Genomic DNA, 22,674 nt, shown 5'->3' with positions numbered 1-22,674 from the left:
TAGCCACCATCAATCTATGTTGGTGTGAGGGCTGACACTAAAATGTCTTGGATCCAGTTGTTACCCATACTGCAGAACGGGTTTTTAATTCTACTTGCAAGCCAGGGGTTTTCTGCTGAGTTGAGGAAGAAAAAGAGGAAATATTGTGAGTTTTCACACACAGTCATTGCTCCTCAGTTTGGAGTTGGCATTGGTACATCTGAGGCTGTTGATGGTTCTCATCCTTCCATCAGATTAGTTAAAGTTGATAGTTTTGTCTTTGATAATAGCTTGTAAGTTTTCATATCTTGAATGATAAAGAACATTCTTGCAGATCATGTAATCTTGACAGAGCTGATCATGGGTGTTTTGTTGATCTACATCGTCCACAACCACTGATGCCTGTCAAAGTGAGGAAGAACAGATGAAATATTTGGGGTCACCTGCTTGGATCAGTTAACAAACTGATCCTTTTCTTTCAGATTCTTCCAAAGAGAATCTGGTACTGGTTAAGCCTTTGTAGGCAAATACAAGCTGCTGGCCTTTATCTGCCCAAAGACTGGCACAGATGGCTTAATAAATGTTTCCTGTTTCTATTTTTTAAGAATAATTTTTCTGTACCAGTAAAACTGAGTGTCAGAGGGATGGCATGGTTTGACAAATGATTGTGTTGAAGCCTGAACTGTTGTCCTCTCCAATTTTAGTTCTTTGCCTCTTGGTTCTGCCCCAATGTCGCCCCTGTGTCCCTTGTGTGAATTCAAGAATTCATGGCTTGAACAAATCAGTGGCTGCTGAACAAACCAGCATGTGGAGCTGATTTTGTTGAAAAAATGTACTTGAAAACCAAGTATGTTCATTTTCTGGGCTGTTCAGACAGACTTTTTTTTTTCCCCTCCTGACCTAGTTTGATTACAGAATCATAAGCACTTAAGCACTCACAGCAGAGAAGGCTGTGTAGAAGTAGAAATGAGTGACCACTGATACAGTGGACAGATGATGTCTTCCAGGTCAAACTGACACCAAGTAGCATTTGAGGAAGGTAGCTGAACCGATGGTAGCATTTGATGTAAGTTATTTCTTGAAATTTAAGCTGCCTTTAATGATACAGTACTTCAGCATATGGAATAACAACATGATATAAATTTTAAAGCATATATAAGTATTTTTAGGTATTTCTTGCTTGAAAATAGGTTGAACTGTGCTACAAACTTAAAATACCACATTTCTGTGATATAAAATTGTAAAAACACTACAGTTTATTCCCATCTATTCCTCTGATTATTTATGTAAAAGATTAAATGTGCTGTACTTTTTTGGTAGTAAAATATTATTAATAAACGATATTAATCTTTCCTATGCTGTATTTCAGAGATAGAGATTTTTGTTAGTTGGTCTAGTGTGGGCTCTGAAATATCCAAGTTGACAGTGGCCTTGGGAATATTTTTCTTCCCATGGAAATGAGAATGTGGTATTTTACATAGATAAGTTTGAAAGAAAACCATGTTTTGTTTTGCTTTAGAAAATCCAGAAAGCAGAGTGGCAACTATAAAACTTCTAGTCATATCTTTTTGCGTGTTTGCTGTAATAGTACAGGTAAAAAGCCCTTTGAGGTTCTGTGAGTGTCATTTCCCCCCACACCTACAGCTTGCATAACTTCATGTGGAAAGACTTAGCTGCTCTGAAATCACAACTAAGCATTTTTTCTTACTTAATCCAAAAGAAAAGTGTTGGGTTTTGAACATATTTTTTTTTCTATGAATCTCTCTGTGCTATTAAAAAAGTTTGATATAAATGTAAAAAGAAAGATCTGGTAGATTAGAGCATTAATTTATAATTAATCTTCAAGTTAGTTTTTTTGAAGTTTGGCTATATGCATGTGTTTTATAGGTTTGTTGGGTTTTTTTTTTCAGGTGCTTGATAGTTGTAAGAGTGCTGGAAACTGCTTACTCTGGAAAGATTTAGGATAAGTTCATGGACTGTATTACCTTATTTTGCATATAGGGTGCATGAAACAGAATACTAAAATGAAATTTCTAAGAGTTTCTAAGCAGTAAAGTTTAGTTTAACATCTGAAAAATAGCTGCAGTTGAACAATCATTTTATTGTGTTGTGCTGTGTAAAATCCTGTAACAAGAAGATTATATGAGTTTTTTATGAGGTAGTTTGGTAAAGTTAGCAACTTCAGGTCTAAGCTTAACTCACTGAATTTTGATACTTGAAATGCATTCTTTATGGGGCTATTTGGGTTTTTTCCTGTTTTCTAGCAAGTACTGAATCTTTTTGCAGGCTTGTGGAAAAATGTTGTTAATCCCTTCTGTTGCTAAAATTCTGCATTTTTGAGTTGAATGTGAAAGTTGTCCTAAATTCTGCTGCCCCGGAGAAATTTTTTTTTTGGTTTGTGAAAAAACATAGAAGGGTGCGGTGGGGTGTGGTTGGTTTTCTTTGGTTTGTATTTTTTTTTTTCCCTTTAAGTTTTGTAGATACTTGAAGGAGTTCTGTGTTGACTTCAGGTAGGGTTTATTATATAATAATTTGTCCATTAGTAAGATTGCATAAGCTCAGGTTGAAATGTATGCTGTCTGGATCTGATAACAGCTTACAGCTGAAGAGCATGCCTGCCACCCCAGAGCAAACTGATGTACGAAACCAGTGCCCGTTTGTGGTTTCACTGCCTGCACTAGTTTTTCTGTAGTGTTGGCCTGATTTTCTATAAAATTCTTCCTGCTTTATAGTTGTGCAGAGGACACCACAGCTGTGGGTGGGATTTTTCAAGTTTGTCTGTGTTTCCAAAAGCAGTTGCAGTCATGAGTTTTTATTTACCATTGGTCAGTTGAATCTAGTAGATGTGCTGTATGGGGTAAAAATAAAGAGTTGAGAAGGGTGGGATAATGGTAAAGTGCCATTGCTGCTGAGGAAGTTACTTTGGTGAGTACCTTCACCATGTAGAATTGACTCTATATTAGGTATAGTAATAAAGGGTATAGTATTTAAAATGACAGCTCCTGAAGCCAGCACTGGTGCAGGCTTTGAGCTTTCCAGTCAGTGGCAGTAGGTCACTGTAGACAGGGCTGTGGGCATGCTGAAGGTGAGCTGGAAGGGGGTTAAGCAGCACTGTGGTATCATCCATTGAGCAGGGTCCTGCAGTTAAATAATTCCTTTGGGTCTCCAGCTTCTGAGAAGCACGTGTGAAAGCATCTGGCTTTGTGGGAGGTAGAAGCAGTACTTTTCCCCTGCCTGCCCATGCCCCATTTGAATTATTTTGTACCTTCATTACTCTCCCACTACTCTAGGCATCGAAAAACCCCATGATTACTTATTTCATTATTCTATTTGCATCAGATTACAAATGCAGTTTCTCTACTGGGTTTTATATTTTCCTCCAACCTCACTATCCCCCCACCCCCTGCACTGAAACTGCTGGTTAAGAGTGCTCTGAAGTGCTGTATTATATTAGCATATATTTAAAGTATGTGAATAACCTTATGAGTGTAGATTAATTCACAAAAAAAGGAGCCTGTAAATTATAATATACTGTACAAAATATGTTTTCATTCATAAATATCTCCAAATAGGAATCCTGAGTAGTGGGAAGATAATGTAATATTTCTACAGTTTAATATACTCTTTAATATTAAGCACAATTACAAACTAATAGTGTTCCTTTAAAAGGGCAGACCCCTTCATTTATTCCCCCATGCTTCTCAGTTGAAAATTTTCATTAATTTATCTTTTTCCCTGAAATTTGGCACGGTAGCCAGAGGAGCCTAAATATAGTTTTTGACAGCCGTATGACTGTTTGAATAGGCTGCCTAATTTAGAGAATTATCTGTGTGCTTGTCTGTCACTGATGGATATTGCCAAAATGCTCAAAGAAAAATAGGACATTGTGTTTAAATAAGGCTATTTCTATGTTCTGTAGGCAAAACACGAGCAATTTGAACAGAAATTGTTCTACACTTTTGTCTCATTATGAATCCTAGATGTATTGTTCACAATTTGTCTGCTGAAAGTAAAGGTTACCTGATTTAAGCTTATAGGCATGAATTTTCTTAAAAACTTGGTGTAAAGATGTAAGTCTTGTACAGAATTATGAAATGCTCAGCAGGATTTCTTTAAAAACAACATATATATGCTTTAGGACACAGCCATTTTTTGTTTTTCATTTCCAGCTATGCAAGTATGAGTAGAAACTGAAAAGATCAGCTATGTCTTCGTTTCTATTTTCTTGTAGGTTTTTTCTTTTAAACTGGTGTTTAGGTGGCTTTAGTATGTCTCATTCTTAATAACCCCTTATTGTTCTCCTTAAGAGGGGTTAGTTTTGTTATTTGTTTTGTACTTGGTGAGGGTCTGGAATAACATTGGTCCCCTCATTAGTATAAGTATCTCCTTTTTTGTCATGGCCTTGGGGTGATTGTCCAGTGTGAAATGGGACAGTCTGCTGGAGTTATGGCAAGGTTTCCCTCCTTGCTGTGATGCCGGGTGAGATCTATCCAGCTTAGCTGAGGTTTTGCCTGGAAGTCATAGTGCACTTTGGGAGAAGAGCTTTCTCTAGTTATGCTTGTTTTCTTTGTATCTCTTCTGGAGAGGCAGTACTCTGCCTGTAAATAGCTGAGTTGGCTGTTACATAGTTTTTCTTTTTGCTTGGATAGAACTTCTCAGGACTTGGCTCTTTGGCTGTTACATGGTTTCTCTGGATCATTTTTATCAAAAGGATTTTAAAAATGGGGAACAATAAGATTTTAAAACAATACAAACAACTGGTGGGATTGAGAAGGGGAAATGAGGACAGAGAAGAGGGACAAGGCCTAGGGGCTCTCAGAATCGGACCATTGCGCTAAGACAATCAGTATCATGTTTTATTTTTTAAATGGAAACTGTTTCAAACTGTGCTGTCTTAAGACAGGCTTAGCTATTCTCAGACGGATGGGATTTAGTTTGTGCCACTTCAGCTGCTGTAGGGAATATTCTGAAATTTTATATGCAAAGTTGACTAGTTCTGACAAATTTATCTTAACATTCACTAGCTTCTGTGTTCTGCAGTCCTAGCTGTGACTCCCAAACAATGTAGTTTAAAGGAAATGTGCAGGTTTTTTTGTCCTATCTACCAAAGTGGGGACTGTGTAGTTTGTTACAGTTCAGAGCACTTTGACCAATTCTACTGTTGACGTGCACAAGAAAGTGATTTGGGAGAGGTTTGTATTACACATAGGTGGTAGGCAAGTGGACCGCTAGAAGGCTTGAGACAGCATCTACAACTCTGAACTTGTCCCAGAGATTATGTTGATGCTTTCCTGAAGTCTTTTAATTCTCTAAATTATTTTTGCTTTCATGGGTGAGAAGCAGTGTAAAGCACCCTACTTTCATAGTTGTTTTTTTGCTCCACAAAAAAGGACTGGCTGTCCTTGCCTGTGGAACTTCTAATCCCAGTTTCTCAGGTCTAGCTTCTTATATTTAAAGTTTTCGGGACAACCTTTAAACTGACATGAGAAATCATCAGTGGCATTTGTCTGTAGTCCTAATGTGAAGATGATAGATCAATTGCAGTATGAAAATTAGCTCTCTGAATATGCTTTTCCTGCCCTGCCCCCCTCCGTGGTTAATTTTTATTCTGTACTTTCTTCTGAGGTTTGGGACATAAAACCAATTGTCTCCTACCACTGTACATATGTTAGCAACACAGTAATTCTACTTGAGTTGCATTAGACTGCCCAAAAACATATAAACACAGTTCACTTGGCTCTGCTGCTCAGAGACCAGTAATATATTAATTTTGACAATCTCTGAAAATTTTTTACTAACATGCATCCAGGACACTTCTTTTTTCTTAGATATAATTTTTGTATACTTGGTGCATATGGTTCCTTTCCACTAAGTGATTTTTTTCTTAATATGGATTTGCTATTTAAGATGTAGTTTCTAATTTGTTTATACATATTGGACTTTATCTGTTTGTATATCCCACCGACTGTTGCACATTAACATTACGGCTTTATGTAGGACAACTTTCTCTTGCTGTAACTTGACATAAGCAACAGTGTGGTTTTTTTTTCATTTTCTATTATGTTATTTGGTGCCTTGGCCATTAAGTTGTCTGTGCTGCACCCCAGATAGCAACTTGAAACTAGTGCAAGAAGAGAGTGTTCTTGTAAGTCATGTTTGTTTTCAGATGAATAACCCGACTGTAAGTGATGCTGTTTTAAAAGGAAGTACTACTCTTCTCATGGAGTATTATTTTGTTACCATTTTTATACAACAGGTAACAGTAATGTTTATTACTGTAAAATTGAGTGGACTGGATTTTGTTGCCTATTTTTTTTAATGGGGATATATTTCTCTCATGTCTTAAATCCTTTTGTGGGGTATTCTTGGGGCTATACTTAAGTTGTATGAAAGAAAGATGAAAATTCTGTTGAGTTTGTCTGTCATTGTTTTTAATTCAATTGTATGTGATTTCTGTATAGATCTGCTTCTGATGAGCAGGGCTTATCTGGCAATTTAATTTTAGTTAAGAAAGCTTTTTATAAGCCAGAGTCATTTGTTATTATCCAGGAAACTAGAATAAGAAGGGCTGTGGTTGGGGCAGTATTAGAGTAAGTAAATGTAATTTGTGTTTCAGTTTTATGGGCTATGTCACTCCAGTATTGTCAGCTGAGCTTTCATTTATCTTTGGAGTTCATTGATGCTTTTCCTGGGTCTTTTGGCTGAATCATAACTGAAGCAATTTTGATGTTCTATACTGCTTAAAAATTGAGATTGTCTGTTATTTAATGGTACTTATTCTATGTCTAATTTATTTCCAGTTAAGGGGTTGTTTTTCAATATTGTTACTTTGCTTAGTTTAGCATATGATACAGTGTATTTTCTGTACTTCATAATGCTTTTATGCTGCTCTTTAATCAATATCATAGTGCACTTTGAATCACTGATTGTCTTGTTAGACAATGGCAAGTCTTGTTAATGACACTGATGTGTTCTAACATGAATGGTCCAGGATAATTTTTTTAAGTATAATTTTATTTTTTATCTTTTGTAATCACTAGGGTTGTGGTGAATGAGATACAGGTGGATTTTACTTGCTGTCTTGTGTGGAAGCAGGGTAACTGGGTTTGATGCTTTGTTCTAGATTTCTCTCCCCATGGTGAATTCTCTGTCCTTACCCTCTGTCTAGTCAGGTGCATTATGTAGTTATTTGTACCCTCTGTCTTTTTTCCTCAGAGGATATTTCCCATGATTTGAGTTGGTAATTCTGCTATTTGTTTGTAGATTATTTTTTTCATCCTAAATCTAAAACACCAACATTTTTTCTTGCATATTCTTAAATCTTATTAAGTCTTGAATGAAAATGGGTTCAGGCTTTTATAGACTTACTGCCTTTTTGTTCACTGTAAATTAATGCATAGTCTTGAGAATAAACAGGTTCTGTATCGATTTCTCCCTCTCATCATCATCATAAAGTCTGATAGAACTCAAATCTGACCTCTACAGAATTGCTGAAAGTAGAGCAGTAAGCTTCCAGTAACTGGGATAAAGCTGTACTTATGACTGTTAGAGGAGCTGTAGTGTGGGGCAGTGAAGGTAGCAGTGGGCATTGGATTCAAGCCCAAAGATGACACCTCTAGTCATGTTGACCTGCCTTGATGACTAGAAGGGCTGGAATTATTTCTGCTCAAACTGATTATGCTTGTTTGAGAATGTATTAACCCTGGGCTAATGGATGTTTCAGCCTTTCAGTCCATGTGAATGATATTTTGAGCTGTTCAGTGAAATATTGTAGGTTTTACAATGCAGCTCTTGAGAAGAAGCCAGTCTTTGATGTAGTGGTTTAGTTTCAGGATGCTGTCAAAATAGTCATTGCCAGCATAGCTGTAGCATACGGTCCTTGATTTTGAAAAATACGGAGCAGATTGGCATATTCTAGCAAGGCATTTGGATTATAACATAAAAATACAACTTCATTTCCAACAGTCCTGTAACGTGAAAATGAACCACTTGGCACTAGGAGGATGATCAGTAAAGTGGAATCAGTGGGCAGTTTGTGGTCTTGTAGAAAACTTGAGAAAAGAGCACAATCTCTTATTCTGGCTGTTGCAAAACTCATCGTCTGAATTTCTACAATTTTTTCATGCTTGAGTGGCTGGGTGGGAAGACTGAATACTCCTTGGGGTACCTCCTTCTGCTTGAGATCAACTCCAGAAGCATGTTGTAGGAATTAGTGTCTTAGTGAAGAGGACCCTTCCTGCAAAGAGGGAAAGTGAACATAGTTCTTCAGAAGTTAATTTACAAGGCTACTTGAAAGGATTCCAATGTGTATCTTTGTAGTGGGAATCTTGATTTGTTCCTCTTCACCCATTTAAATCCATCTGGTAACTTTCTTAATAGAGGCATTAGAAGTGCAAATGTGAAGGGTCCACTGATTTGCATTTAAAATTACTATTTTCTTGTGCCTATTACTTAAATGTGCTTTCCTCTTTTTTTCTGTTGAATTGGTATGCTATTGCAAATGTATGATTGAAAAGAATTAAAGGAATTAAATATAAAAGATATTAAAGGAATGTTATTTTCCTATCTAACTTCTGTAAGCAGTGGTGTCAGATTTGGTAATACAAACTTGACATTGTCTCTTGTAGGATAATCATGGGTCAAACCGGAAAAAAATCTGAGAAGGGACCAATTTGTTGGCGAAAACGTGTAAAATCAGAATATATGAGACTGAGGCAGCTCAAGAGGTTCCGACGTGCTGATGAAGTAAAGGTACTTAATCTTTTAGTTCTATTGCTTATAAAATTTTACAAGTATTGATTATTTTCTGAAGTATGTGTCTTACAGTTAACACTTGCTGTAGCAATTTCTTTGAATACTTTGTCAACCTCATGAGAACTTGTTTTAACTCTATGGTCTTATAAACAGGTATGATACATTTATATGTGATTGGGTTGAGAATGTTAAGTATCAGAAGAGGTTGTGGAGACCTAATATGGTAATTTTAGCTGCATATTCTTCCAAATTTCATTCAGAATTTGTTTCTGTGCTAAATGTGTGACTCTCTAAATGAGAGAACATGGTATGAATTAAAGAAAGGGATAATGAACTATACTGAACCTCACTGATGTTTAAGCTAAATTTGTATGTTTTTTGTTTGGTGGTTTTTTTTTGTTATAACATGTCTGGTTAAATGTTAGAATGCCTTAAGATGCTAACAGATGAATTTAGTCTTTAATTTATTTACAATGTTGTGTTTAATTTTTAGAGTATGTTTAATTCTAATCGTCAGAAGATACTGGAAAGAACTGAAATCTTAAATCAAGAATGGAAACAACGTAGGATACAGCCTGTTCACATCATGACTTCTGTGAGCTCATTGCGCGGGACCAGGGAGGTTGGTTAACATGTGTTGTGGTAATTCCACTTACAAGGTTGTTAGCACGTTTTTGTTTTATTACTGGAAAGTTGGCTGTTCTTTATATTCTTTTTTTCAGCATGATATGACTTGGCAGCTCAATGTGTTTTGTATAAGAGTCTTAAAAATTCATTTTTTGTGTACTTTGTTCATATGACTTCTGCAAAGTAATGAATATGTAACAGGCTAGCTGGCTTTGAATGACACACAAAAGTGAAACTTCTTAATTTCTGATAATGATTGGATCATACCTCAGCATCCTTTAATCAAACTGTTCTGTCTCCATGGTACTGTCTACATGGTACTCTTGCTTCTGTTGGAGTTAGATTTATAAATCTTTGTGTTGCACAAGCAGACTGGATGCTAAATTTTGAAAAACACTTCCATAGTTGTGGCATAATTTGGGCACCTGAACTGGTTTCCACAGAATTGGGAGGGGTGGAAGGGACGACTGGATGTCATCTAGTGCAGTTTTCCTGCTCAAGCAGGGTCGTCCTAGAGCATGTTACTCAGGATTGTGTCCTGTGTCATGGCAGCTTCAACAGTGATTTAAGCCTATTCCAGCTTTCTGTATTCATCATTGAAGTTGCTCTTTAAGCATTTCTTCATGTTTAACAAGTTTGAAGATGTTTTATCTGTAATAATTTGAAACATGAACCATTTTCAGTAGGGTGAGAATAAAAAGAATTTACCATGAATAGGTTAAAAAAAGCAAACCAAATTACTTTATCTGCAAAGAAATTTGCAGAGTTTCTTTTCCTAAAATTTTAGTGGAGAACTGGGGAGTGGGAGTGTGTCACAGAGGTGCATTTGTGTGCATGCATGTTCAAATGCAAGGAGGTGAGGACCTTTGGGTGCTCTCTTTTAAATATTCTTGAATATGCAATTACTCATGTACAGCTCTATAGCTATTGTGTGGGCTCAGAACTGATAATAATTAACACAGGTACACATCCAATTTTCACATTTTTTTTGTTAGTAGAAGATTGTTCCTCTTTCTTTTTTCTTCTCTTTCAAGTGTGGTGTTCACTATTCTTTATGTTAATTTCTTGCCTGTATTGGTGGAGCACACTAATTACTACATTCAGTACAGTCTCTGTCTCATGAATGAGAACTCTAATGTTTGATTTAAGGTTTCTATAATTTATAGTGAGAGAAGCGAGATGAAAAAATGGCGGGGACTTAAAAAGATTACTTTAAAATCTTCTTTTCTCAATATGCTGAATTTTTTCAGAGTTGCATAAGACACTGGCTAGAAATAGAAGGGTTGTGTGAGAGCCTTCCTGTGTTTGATGAAGAGTGCAGGGCATTGCTGGTGACAGCGTCAAGTGGAGACCATAAGATGCTCAGTGTAGGCCTACCAGACATTAACCTGAGTTCCATATCAGAACAACAGAGCAGCATAACTGAGGCTTAGTACCAAACACTGAGTCGCTTTGACTTACCCATTTGTCAGCCCAAGACTTCTAGCTCCAAAGATAAAAGTAATTGATTCTTTTACTTTTGTATTTTGCTTTAAAAATACATGAAAAATATGCTAGGTGGCTGCTAGCTAGAAAATTAAACATTAACCTGAAATGGGAGTGAAGTGGTACCATAGGATGGTGTCTAGAATATTAATATACACAGCAGAAATCTAATTCAATTTGCTGCAGATTAAAAAGAAAAGAAATCTGGCTTGTGTCATTCTGCCGGGGTACTGTCTCTGTATATTGTTTGTTACATTACTTTGTGTATTTCTTTAGAAATGTGAAGCTCTGTTCATCTTTCCCTTCTGGAAAGGAGAAAGATCTTTTGTCTCCACTTCCTTTTTTCCTTTCAGGTAGCTATGACAGCTGTTCTAAACTTTGTTTTACCTACCTCCAAATCTTCTCTGTTATACTTCCCCTAACTTTGTATGTTCCTGTCTGCTTTAGCTTGTAACTTTTTTCTCAGAGTTCTCCATACTACAGTCCAAGTATTTGAGAAAAGTTGATCTGTGTTTGTTAGCTGTTGATTATTAGATGTGAGAATAACCTAATTGTTGTCTGTATTTCTATGGATTGTTTATCCTTTGGAGGCTACATAAATCTCTGAATATCCAAAATGGAAGTCCTGTAGCTGAAAAATTCATTGATGTATCCAGAGTTACATAAGAGTTAACTTTCATTTTTCCCTTTGCAAGCAGTGAACGTAATAAAAGGCTTGAGGATAGGATAAACAGACAATGATTCGGTAACAAGGCAGGAATTAAAAAGCCATATGGAGTTTTTATTTATATAAGGTGTCTTGCTGGCATGAAAGTAAAATTTTATGTATTTTTATAACATAAATAATACATGATTTCTGCAGTGTATTGATCTGAAGCTAGGGGAATTCACTTGCCTCTCAGATGGTCTGAGTAAATACACTAACATCAGTGTAGCAGCAGCAACAGGTACCAAATCTGTTTTGAGATACTAAACCTAATTTGTATTCTAGGTTTAACAGTCTGAGTAAAATACTAGCTCAGACACTTATTATTAAGTGGAAAAACCTCATCATGATCTATTAGCAGAGGTAATGACATAAAAATAATTCTAAAGGTCCTTTTTTCTTGCTGAAACTATTTTTGCTATTATGCCTAAAAAAACTGATGCATTTTTCAAAGGTTGATATGGCTAATTTTGAGAAACTTTGAATTTTGTACATTGTAGAGTGTTCTGTGATTTATTTTTGTTTGGTTTTTCCTGATGTTGCTATGTAAGTGTAACTTCAACTTCTTATTTCAGTGCTCTGTTACCAGTGACATTGATTTTCCAAAACAAGTCATCCCACTGAAGACTCTCAATGCTGTTGCTTCTGTGCCTATAATGTATTCTTGGTCTCCCCTTCAACAGAATTTTATGGTAAGATTAAACAAGTGCAGGGAGGGGAAAGGTATGGAGAAAAGAGAAGTGTTAATTTGAGAAGTATGCCTACAAAATCTATTGCCAGTTACCCTCCCTACTTTAGGTATTGGTAATAGGGCAGTAATAATCAAAAATAAGCTCCCTCAAAATAAAATAAATAAAAAGGTAACTTTGCAAACTGAATCTCCGTCCTCTGTGTATTTAAGTATCTCCAAAATCTTGCTGTAAAGTTTATTTAATTCAGGTAACCTATTGTCTTTTGTGGTCGTTAGCAAATGTAGTTTTATTTGAAAGTATCTAATTAGTGTAGTGAGAAATGTTTTCTGGGATATGACTGCTTTAATGTGAGGCAATTAACCAACATATCTGTAACAGAATAGTAATTCTTGTGGAATAAAGGGAACTAAATCCTGAAATAGTATCCCCATAATGGTCATTCTCATATCTGAGTATAACCTTTTTTTTCAGATTAACCTCACTGTGTGCAGAAGCCATAACATTAGATTTCTGATATAGGTATTTGACTTTTTCAAAGCTTAGCTTATTGCAAATGTCTGTCACATCTTTTTGTGTATGACCACCTTTGCTGAGTAGTTATTTTGATAATAATTATTATGAAGTGGTTTAAACAACCATTTTTTATCAGTATACATACAGAGTATTTCCACATGTTTTTCTCCTTGCTTTTAATTCAAGAGTGTCTGGATATTTTGGATTGCTACAGAATCATAATCAGTGGGAAAGTTTATTTTCTTAACAATAGAGATTTCTTCTGTAGTATTGGAAGATGCAGCTGTGTATCAAGGTTCATAAATTCTTTTGATAAAACACAGGAGTATAGATGCAGTCAAAAAAAGGGGCAGTGGAGCTGAGAGTAAATTGTTAGGCATATTTCTCTGTTTTCTCTTTAGACAACTTTAATTTAGAGTCTTTTGGTAGCATATTTTCTTATCTCTGGACAAACAATGAAAGTATGGTTCTCATGGTGGTTTCCTACATCACTGTAAGAGAGAACCAAGGAGGGGATAAATGAATTTACCAAAAGCAAGCTTCCCAAAGCCAGGTAACGTAATGAGTTTCCATATTAGAAACTTAGTGGAAATGCTTTGCTAACCTTAAGATTAGGAGCTACTGTTAGTACTTTGAGCCAGCCACCAGGAATGCAAAAAATTGTTGAAAATCATTGAGGGTTTTGTTTTTGTTTTCTAGTTAATGGTAAATGTTCTAAAGCAGTGAATTTAAGTTAGTTTATTTACTAGTTAATTTACTGTTATAGGCAGACTCCTGTAGATAGTGAAAAGCAGTGCAGAAATGGTTGCTTGACAACACAATTTAAAATTGTTTGATTATCACTTTTGTTCCTAGGTAGAGGATGAAACTGTTTTACATAACATTCCTTATATGGGAGATGAAGTGCTTGACCAGGATGGTACCTTTATTGAAGAACTGATCAAGAACTATGATGGGAAAGTGCATGGAGACAGAGGTGAGCCCAAACACTCAGGTATACTAATCATTTCTTCCTATATAAATTATTGTTGTAGTGTTGCTTAAGGCCTGATGTGTGATTGTTACAGTAGTTATCTCTACAGTGTGTAAACACTGTATTCTTAAGGATACAGTGAGGATTCCTTATTTAAATGTATTGTTCTGCATTTTCATTAGGTTGCAAAGTTTTAAACAGTAGTGTGGAGAAATTAAGCACATTAACTTTTTTTATTATACCATACAGTGATTCTTGGTATTCAGTTTTGTACTCAGAGCTTTGGAATATATTGTAATGTGTGTATATGTCTTGCCTAGCTGAAAATGGCAGGAGGATTATGCAGAACTCTGCTAATAATAACATTTGCACATGTGATTCAACAGAATAAGCTCTTGTAGGTTTGTGGGGTTTTTTTTCCCCTTCCTTTCTTTTAGGAGCTTGCTAGCCATTTAAAAACCTCCTCTCTGCAAGTCAGCTTATAGAGAGAAGTTGTATCCTTCTGTTAGTACAGAAGTATTATATATATTTATTCTGAGATGTAGTTTACCTGTTCTCCTGTGTGGGAGCTGGACTACCTGCAGTGTAATCTGTCTCTCACTTTGCTAAAGTCTCAGTGAAGTGGTGACCTATGACTTGCTCTGTGCTCCCTCAGAACTGGCTTATACAACCCTCAGTTGTAGAGGTTTCTCTTTCCTTCACAGAAATATTACCCCCACACTCCACCCCTTCACTCAGAGAATAGCTTCTTAAAATTAATCATATTCCTGTTAATGCTGAAGTGTCTTAGAAAGAGAACCAAATTTTTTGAGTTCATGTACCATTCATGAAGTTTAAGTCTGTGATTCAATAATAAATGCTACTCAGCCATACACTAGACTTGTTAATGTCCTCATTATAGGTGGTGCCTGTGTATTTCATAAGAAACATGGAATGTTTCTTGGGCTTTGGCCTTTGAATATTTTTACACATTTACTGATTTCTGATTTCTCTGTCAGAAAACTGGTTATGTCAAAATGATGACATTGCTACTAAATGTCTTCTATTGTTGATTTAATTTATTATTAAACGAGTTTAGATTTAAAATTAATCCTCTTTGAGCACCTTGAGGTGCAAGTTTATGATGACAATTACTATTACTATGGATTCTCCATAATATATAAAACATATTAGAAGTAGAAAGACTTTTTCTAGTCTCCCAATAACTGGTGTTGTGTGACTGTAATTAAATGTAAATACTGTGGGAATCTGTAATCCAAAGGCATTCCCATGTAAGAGTCAGAATTCTAAACTAGCTCTGTAATTGCACTTTTGGGAGACAATTTGTACTAACCTGTGTGAATATATTAAGAGTCAGTTTAAAACATCCAAGTGGTATTTCCATTGTCTACAGAGTAATAAAACTATTATTTTCTGTCAAGTTATTTTGACATCCAAACCCAGTCCAGGTTCAAAGGGATGGTAATAAGCACTACACTTCTCACACAGTTCATGTTTATTTTGGTTTTTTTGAAAATAGTCTCTGTCAGCACTAACTATGATTTTTTTCCTTTGAGCAGAAATGCCTTATTGTTTAATCTGTTCTGTCATCTGAATGTCACAGCAGAATATAATCTAATAAATAGATATATGCAGCATTGTATCTTTCAGTTTTCTCCTGAATTTTTTGTATATGACTGTATCCTTTTTTTATCACCCAGCCAGTGGGATCTATTGTGGGAAGTAGATGCTAATGAACTACCAAACAGAAATTTCTCTGGAGATTCCTTCACTGCCTAACGATTAGTTTATAGACTGTTAGCATGCATTTCCAGACTGGCTTCAGACTCCCAACCATGTTGGAACTGGGATTCTGGCATAAAATCTCTTAAATAATGTAGTTGGTAGTATTTTTTATCTTACAAGGAAGAGAGATTTATATACATATGTAGCACAGGGAGTTGGAAAAAAATTGCTGGAATTTTTAGTCTTCCCAGTTGTCAGTCTAAGAAATGAAAAATGAGCATTTTTGACTTGTGTTGATTCATACATTGCAATTTAAGAGGGGAAAACTACAAAATTGCTTTTTATAAATGACAGCATTTGCACTAATTTAATTTAAGTGTAGGAAGGATTAAAAATACTTCATATACACCTTGTGCTTTTTTTGTTCACTCCAAATTTTGCTGGATTTCAGAATGTGGATTTATCAATGATGAAATATTTGTTGAGTTGGTCAATGCCCTTGGTCAATATAGTGATGATGAAGATGATGATGATGGAGATGACAATCCTGATGAAAGAGATGACAAGCAAAAAGATCGGGAAGGTAACAGAATGGGTATGTCTATCTGCAGACCTTAAAAATTAAACCCAAACCATTTTGTTTAAGCACTCACTAAATTTGTTCTAACCCATCTTCCTATGTGATAGTTTCCAGGTCTAAAGTAGCATAATTTTCATAATTTCCTTCATCATTTAGCTCAAGATTTGTATTGAGAACACCATGAAAGGCACTTTTCCAATTTTTGTTCACTGGCATACTGAGGCAGTCAAATGCACCAAAAATCAGTCAGGTATCAATCTAATAAATGCTTTGGGACTCCTCAGATAATGATGTATCATTATTCTAAAGCAGGAAGAATTCTGAATTTCCATCTCCATCTGCTGGTGAAATAATGGTTTCTCTCTATTTTACTAGTAGATTTTTCTCATCAAGAAAGTTCAGTTAACACAGTTAAAATTGTAAGCGATTTAGAAATAAAAACCTTTTTTACATTAGAATTTTGGCAAACTCCCCCTTTCTCTGAACACCTTGAGGTCGCAAAGGAGCAGTAATATATTTTTTTTGTTTTCCAAATTTTTTGCTTCCTTGACAGAGAAAGAAACCCACCCACCTCGGAGATTTCCTTCTGATAAGATATTTGAAGCCATTTCCTCAATGTTTCCAGACAAGGGTACAGCAGAAGAATTGAAAGAGAAGTAAGAACGTACTTCTTAGGGTATATTGCTGTGTTGCATTATGTAACAAAGATTCCACTATGAAATAAATCCTTAATTAAATATTTGTTGATTAGGAATGGTTCCCCTTGCAGCTAGTTCTGTGGCATTTGTGTAACTTCTGGAAGTGACACTGAAAGGGATTTGGCTCTTTCCTTCTTTTTTAAACTATTGATAAGTGGGTACTTGTATGTCTCTAATAATCTGGGGTTTTTTTGAGATGGTAAAATAAAAGCTGCTGCTAAAAAAACCCCTTACCTCCTTTTTGGAGTTAATGATACTATGTATGAGGTGATGATGGTCTTGAAAACAAATGCATTATTTCCTAGTCAGTTTGAATTAATGAGTATGGTATTAATAAGTTGTCATGTAGTAACAGATTGGCCTTTTTTAGCTGGCACATATTTCATAGGGGTTTTTTTAAGTTGTCATTGAAAGTGCAGAGTGGTACTGGAATAAAAACCACTTTTATAAAAAAAATATACTTAATAAATAACTTCTTTTCTTTTAAAGATACAAAGAACTGACTGAGCAGCAGCTTCCTGGAGCTCTTCCTCCTGAGTGCACACCGAACATAGATGGACCAAATGCTAAATCTGTTCAGAGGGAGCAAAGCCTGCACTCTTTTCACACACTGTTCTGTAGACGCTGTTTTAAATACGATTGCTTCTTACATCGTAAGTACAATTAAAGTGTGCTTGTATATATCTTACTTCTTTTTGTAAGTCAGGAGGTTAAAAGTACCATAAGAGCCAATGCAGAAGGAAGGAAAGAGAAGAAAAAAGCAGGAATGTCTCTAAAGTTTGAGAATAGCTCATATATGTTGCAGTGAAAATTATTCCTCAGAAAAACAAATGCATCTGTGTTAGCTTGTTATCCTTTTTGCATTTAGGACTTTGCATAGAATTCCTGACTTGGACCAATCTGTAACATCACTTCTCTTTTTATAAAGTCTGCAGGAAAACGACTTTATTTTCTACTGTTGCTTCTGTGTTCCACTTTCTCAGTTTGTGCATGAAGAATGGGATGCATTTTTCTATTAAAAATCCTGGTTATTCATCAGACTTGCTTCATTTTCCAATAGGGAGAATGAACACTCATGAACAGTTTTCTCTTTTATTCTGCCATGTTATTTTCTAGTCACATTAGTTGTACTTGGTTATTTGAAGAATTGTTTCAGAGAGTTGAGTTTTTGAAACTGTGATATCCTTTCTCTGAACTACTTTCATGTTGCCCCATTGTTTTGGGCCAACAAGCTGACAAGAGCTTAGCAGTGATGTTTGCTTTCAGTTGCAAAGTGTGAAGAGATTCTGAAGTGCTACTTGAGACAATTATTCTGGACAGTGAGTTAAATGTAAAGGGGAAACTAACAGTCAAATATGAAGTGGTTTCAACTTGTAGCAGTATCCTGTGATGCCCTCTATATCAAATTAATTTTTGCTTTTGACTTAGCTGTTCATTTGCATGTTCCACTGTGAGTGCGCGTGCATGTTCATTTGGGAATCCTTGTGCTTTGTCAGCAGCTCCTCATCCAGCACACATGCAACCTGCCTGTAATTGTACTCCACACTGAAGGCTTTGCACAGTGCTGCTGCTTTTTCATATCCCTTGGTTGCCTTTCAGTTTGAGGAGGAATTGGAGTTGTTCTCAGATGATGGGGAAGGGGGAAGCTTTTCATGTTCCTAGTTCCTTTAGTACTTGAGCATTTTGGAGAAAGGTCTGTTAGTTTCACTTTCTCCTTATATTCTCTTGACATGCCTTGCTAGAAAATACAAAATAAAAAATAAAAGGAAGCTGCTACTTCTGCGTAACATTAAAGAACAGTAAGTTTCTGGAGTAAGCTGCTGCATTGACCAGCCAGCTTGAGCACAGTGTGTTCTGTAAAAGCTGTAGGTCTTGTGGTGTCTTGGTTGCCTGGACACTCATTCCAGAAGTGCTGTGTGCAGTCCTAGACTGTAGGACAGGGAAGTGAAGCTGTATACTGATTCTTGGCAATCCAATTGTCTGGCAGGGGTTTTTGGAGTTCTTGACACTCTCAGTAGTCTAGCAGAAAGATTGGGTGCCAATTTTGATTCCTAAGTCAACAAAAAGCATTGTCTGGACATAATGAGAACAGGTTTACTCTAGTGGCACCTCTGAAGACTTAAGATATTTCTGCTGCAGTGATTTTAGGTATTTTTCTCCATGATTTTATAAAGTTTTAGAAGTTTTTCAGTGGAGATGGTGGCTCCTCTAAAACATAATATATTTCACTACTCTATTTCATTAGTCTATGTAGATTTGCTGTTCATGGTCATTTTTGCAGACTGATAGAAGTCTATTCTATCTGTGGTGTGGCTATTTTACCAGACCACAGTTTTGAGGCACCAGTTCTGAGAGACTTTTTTTTTTATATAAGTGCTATGAAAGAATGGGTTCACAGTCTTGGTGTTTATGTCATGTTCTTGGGTGCCAGGTTCAGCCAGTGAGACTGTCCTGAGCGTGAAGGACTTCAGTTCTCACAGCAGCATGCTTTCAGCCAAAAGCATTGTGCCTTCTTTCTCTGGGTTCATAATCTTGAGATGGAAGACAAAGTGTTTATACTAAAAGGTTGCCCAAGTTCTTGTTGCTGGTGATTTTTGATATGTCGCTTAAACAAGTTGGTGTTCTTGCCAAAGTGGTGTATGTCCAAGGATTTATTTAAACTGTGCCTCATACTCAGAAGTGCCCAAACTTTAAATCATCCTTTCAGGATTTTAGGGTGATGACAGGAAGAGGGATGCATCGCACTCTCACTGGGGAGGCATTCAAGATGTACCTTTGTGTCAGACAGAGGGTGAAATTACCGGTTATGACAGTGCTCTTAGTGACAGCCTGTGCAGCACATTCATTGTCACTGATAATAATGTATTTGATATGTAAGAGTTCTCTTGACATTTGCTGCGTGGGCTCAACACTGGACCCTGAATGTAGTAAACTGATGCTTCAGTTGCCATTCCCTGAAAACATACCCAAATTCCACCGCAATGATGACTGCTCGCTGCTTTGGATGCATTGCTTCCTTTTGCTTTTGTCTGTAGTTACACCAAGGAAAGAGGATTATTTTCTGTCTGTCTGTCTGTCTGCGTGTCTGTCTAGAACACAGAATTTTTTTGTTAAAAACCTAGAGAATCAGTTGTTTGGCCTCTTTGTTTTCTGTGAAATCTTAAGACTGTTGGTCAAAATTTGCCAGGCTCATTGCTGGGAATAAGTAACTCATCAAAAAAAGAAAAAACCAAAACCAAACTGCTTTGGTTATTGGAAGGCTGCAGTAGCAATCTTCAGTGTCTCTGCAACAATTTAACAATTTAACTTTTATTACATTTCTACAGTTTCCTCTATGGTCTGTTTCATGCACTTTCCAAGTGCTGTGGGATGATGTCCTGACTTCTGCAGATGACATTTTTGATGAATTACTTTGGTAATGTGGTGGGCTACAGTGATCAGATTTGTACTTTGAAAGGCGTAAATCTCTCGAGAAAGCATAGAGAATTAAAAAAATGCAGGAACTCTATTAGGCCTGGTTTTGCTTCTTGTATTCCCCCTGTTAGATTCCATTTTTGTTAAGATTAGCCTTATTTTGTGGAGTTTCCAATCTTTGTTCTAGAACATTTGACTTAAATATAGGAAAAGTTATCATTAGATTTTTAACGTGTCAAGTCCCCTTGACGACCTGGCAATCCCTTTATGTGCAGGTGATGACATAACTGAAAAAACTTGTGTACCGACTTCATTTGCTGACAGCAAGGAATTATGCCTAAATGTCTGGACTAACAAAGAATTTAGAAGAAGGAAAAATATCAGGTAGGGAGAATTTCCCAAATAGCTTGACTGTGAAGCAAATGTACATTTCAGGCTAAACTGTTGCCTGTGTACTTTCACATTATTGAAAATGAGAGTTGAGCCCATTGGGGATGAGACAGATAATAAATCTCTAAGACAGAAAACATGTTCAGTGACGCCATTTTAGAATGATTTCTCTTAAGGAAATCATTAAAGAAATACAGACTCCAGGTGCTGAGGAAATTCTACAAAGCTTTCTGTGATTTTTTTATTTTTTTTTTTTAATTACTACTGATATTTTAAAAATTCATAATACAGCTATATAAATAGCTTTGTTCTTGTCCTGGGTCTTTTATAACAAGCCAAAAGATGTCTCACAATAGAGGTGGTAGATTTTGACTGTAGTTGTCTTTACTGCACCATGTTGGTACAAATAGTTGAACGCAAGATATGATTCTAATTTTACGTATCAGATGAAACCTATTTTTGAGGTCTCACGGGTTTAAAAATAACAAAGGATGTAGTGTTTCATTTATTATAAGTTAAGTGTTTCTTCATTTTCTAAAGGAAAACAGTTTTCCAAAAAAATACTCATTTTAGGACGTTTCAGAAATGAATTTGTGAGAAAAATGATTGCATCTGCAAGTGACATGTAAAAGGAATAACTTTAATTTTCGTACATTGCAGCAGTCTGGTACAGATCATGGTTTGCAAATGTTTTACTGTTCTTTTGCATTGCTGAAAAATCATTTTCCTTATGGTATGAAGAGAAAGTAAAACAGTTTGGTGGAAAAAAATCCTGAATAAAATGGTATGCTGTGCAAATGTAAAGATGCAGTGTTGAAAAACATGGGAGTTTTTTTCCCACCCCCCCCCACCTTTTGGATAAAGGACTCCCATCATCTCATTGTTTCTTAAACAATGGAAAAAGGTGGAATAACCTGGCATTAAATTGCATGGTTTCTTTGTTATTGTAACAAAGTGTAACATATTTTACCTACAGAATATATGAAAACTTGAAGCATATGTGAAACGAGAAGTGGCATAGCAATGAGAGCTTTTAACTGAAATCTGGGGGAAGAAAGAGCACTTACAGCAACAATATACATAAATTAAATTCCTATACTTGCTTGTAAATAATTTTTGCATATCTATATGCCCATATATCGCAAATTAAAGCTTTTTTGTGTTTCCAGATTTATAAAATGTAACATATTTGTCTGGCGAAAGGGATGTAATGTTTCCTTAGTGATACTTTTGTATTATTTATACTGTTTTGAGAAAGCCTTGGAAGAGTACATTGCTTTCCTGAGGGGTTCCCATGTGGTGCTGTCATTAATTCAGGCACACTATTATAGAATTTATTATTTGATTTTTTTCAAATCACATTCCTTTATGGGAGGCAAACTTGAAGCGATGGTTCCAAGATGGAACTGGTCACCCTTCCCACTGGTGCCAGATCAAGTGTTTGCAGAGCTATGCTGCAAACCGGACCACTGAAATGAAATTTGCTTTTAAAAGCCTTGTTTGGGAAGACGTGGGCTCTGCCCACATGTTTTAACAGGGAAGGAACTGCATGTAAAAAGTTGAGTCTTTAAAGCATAGTGGACATGGAGAGAGAAGCCTCGAGCATGATCTGGAAATAAGATGAATAAGAAATGGCTTATGCAGGAGATGTGTGAGGTGCTGGTGTGGAACAGCCCTTTTAGATTAATATTGGTAAGAGGGGAGGGATTTCTTCTTTATTTTGAACATATTAGCACTTTATATTCACTGAATTTTTATAACCTTCACTGTAAGTTACAGTTGCCCAACTGCAGCTGTGATAAAACTGCAGCATAAGTGCCTCTGCATAGCTTGGAAATTGAACATTTTAAGTCAAGCATCTTCATGGAGCATTAGCAAACAGACAGCTAGACTGAGCAGTCTCTTCTTTTTTAAATTGCAGTCCATTCTTTATTTTTGCTCCTTGCAGTTCTGTATGCCACTGTTAACACATTTAGAGGGAAAAAGTATTTATTGATATCTATCTATCTCTCTATAAAAAACAACGTAACTTTTCCTTGAGCACAGATGAGTTGTTTTTCAAAGGACAATTGCAGAAAACTAATGATAGTATCTCAAAAAGCTCCTAATAAAATGTGGGAGCATGAATGTATGAGTTT

At 36.1% G+C, this 22,674-nt stretch overlaps 1 protein-coding gene across 33 annotated transcripts in view; it reads left to right on the top strand.

The window, feature by feature from the left end:
- The window catches only part of EZH2 (enhancer of zeste 2 polycomb repressive complex 2 subunit), a 51,365-nt gene that overhangs the window by 13,716 nt on the left and 14,975 nt on the right, over positions 1-22,674 (top strand). For 9 of the 33 annotated variants that reach the window (XM_086845847.1, XM_086845895.1, XM_086845865.1 and 6 more), the window contains 7 exons: positions 8,607-8,730; positions 9,227-9,355; positions 12,127-12,243; positions 13,612-13,732; positions 15,906-16,049; positions 16,588-16,690; positions 17,222-17,385. In XM_086845847.1, coding sequence (XP_086701973.1) covers positions 8,614-8,730; positions 9,227-9,355; positions 12,127-12,243; positions 13,612-13,732; positions 15,906-16,049; positions 16,588-16,690; positions 17,222-17,385 — 895 coding nt within the window. In that variant the 5' untranslated portion in view covers positions 8,607-8,613. Of the gene's footprint in view, positions 1-8,606; positions 8,731-9,226; positions 9,356-12,126; positions 12,244-13,611; positions 13,751-15,905; positions 16,050-16,587; positions 16,691-17,221; positions 17,386-22,674 lie in introns of all 33 variants that reach the window. The other 24 variants (XM_086845892.1, XM_086845812.1, XM_086845908.1 and 21 more) reach the window with 6 other exon arrangements.

This window comes from Cyanistes caeruleus, chromosome 1, assembly GCF_971803275.1.
Source record: "Cyanistes caeruleus chromosome 1, bCyaCae1.hap1.1, whole genome shotgun sequence".
NCBI lineage: Eukaryota > Metazoa > Chordata > Aves > Passeriformes > Paridae > Cyanistes > Cyanistes caeruleus.
The sequence above is the reverse complement of the archived record's forward strand: the minus strand, read 5'-3'. Positions and strand labels throughout refer to the sequence as shown.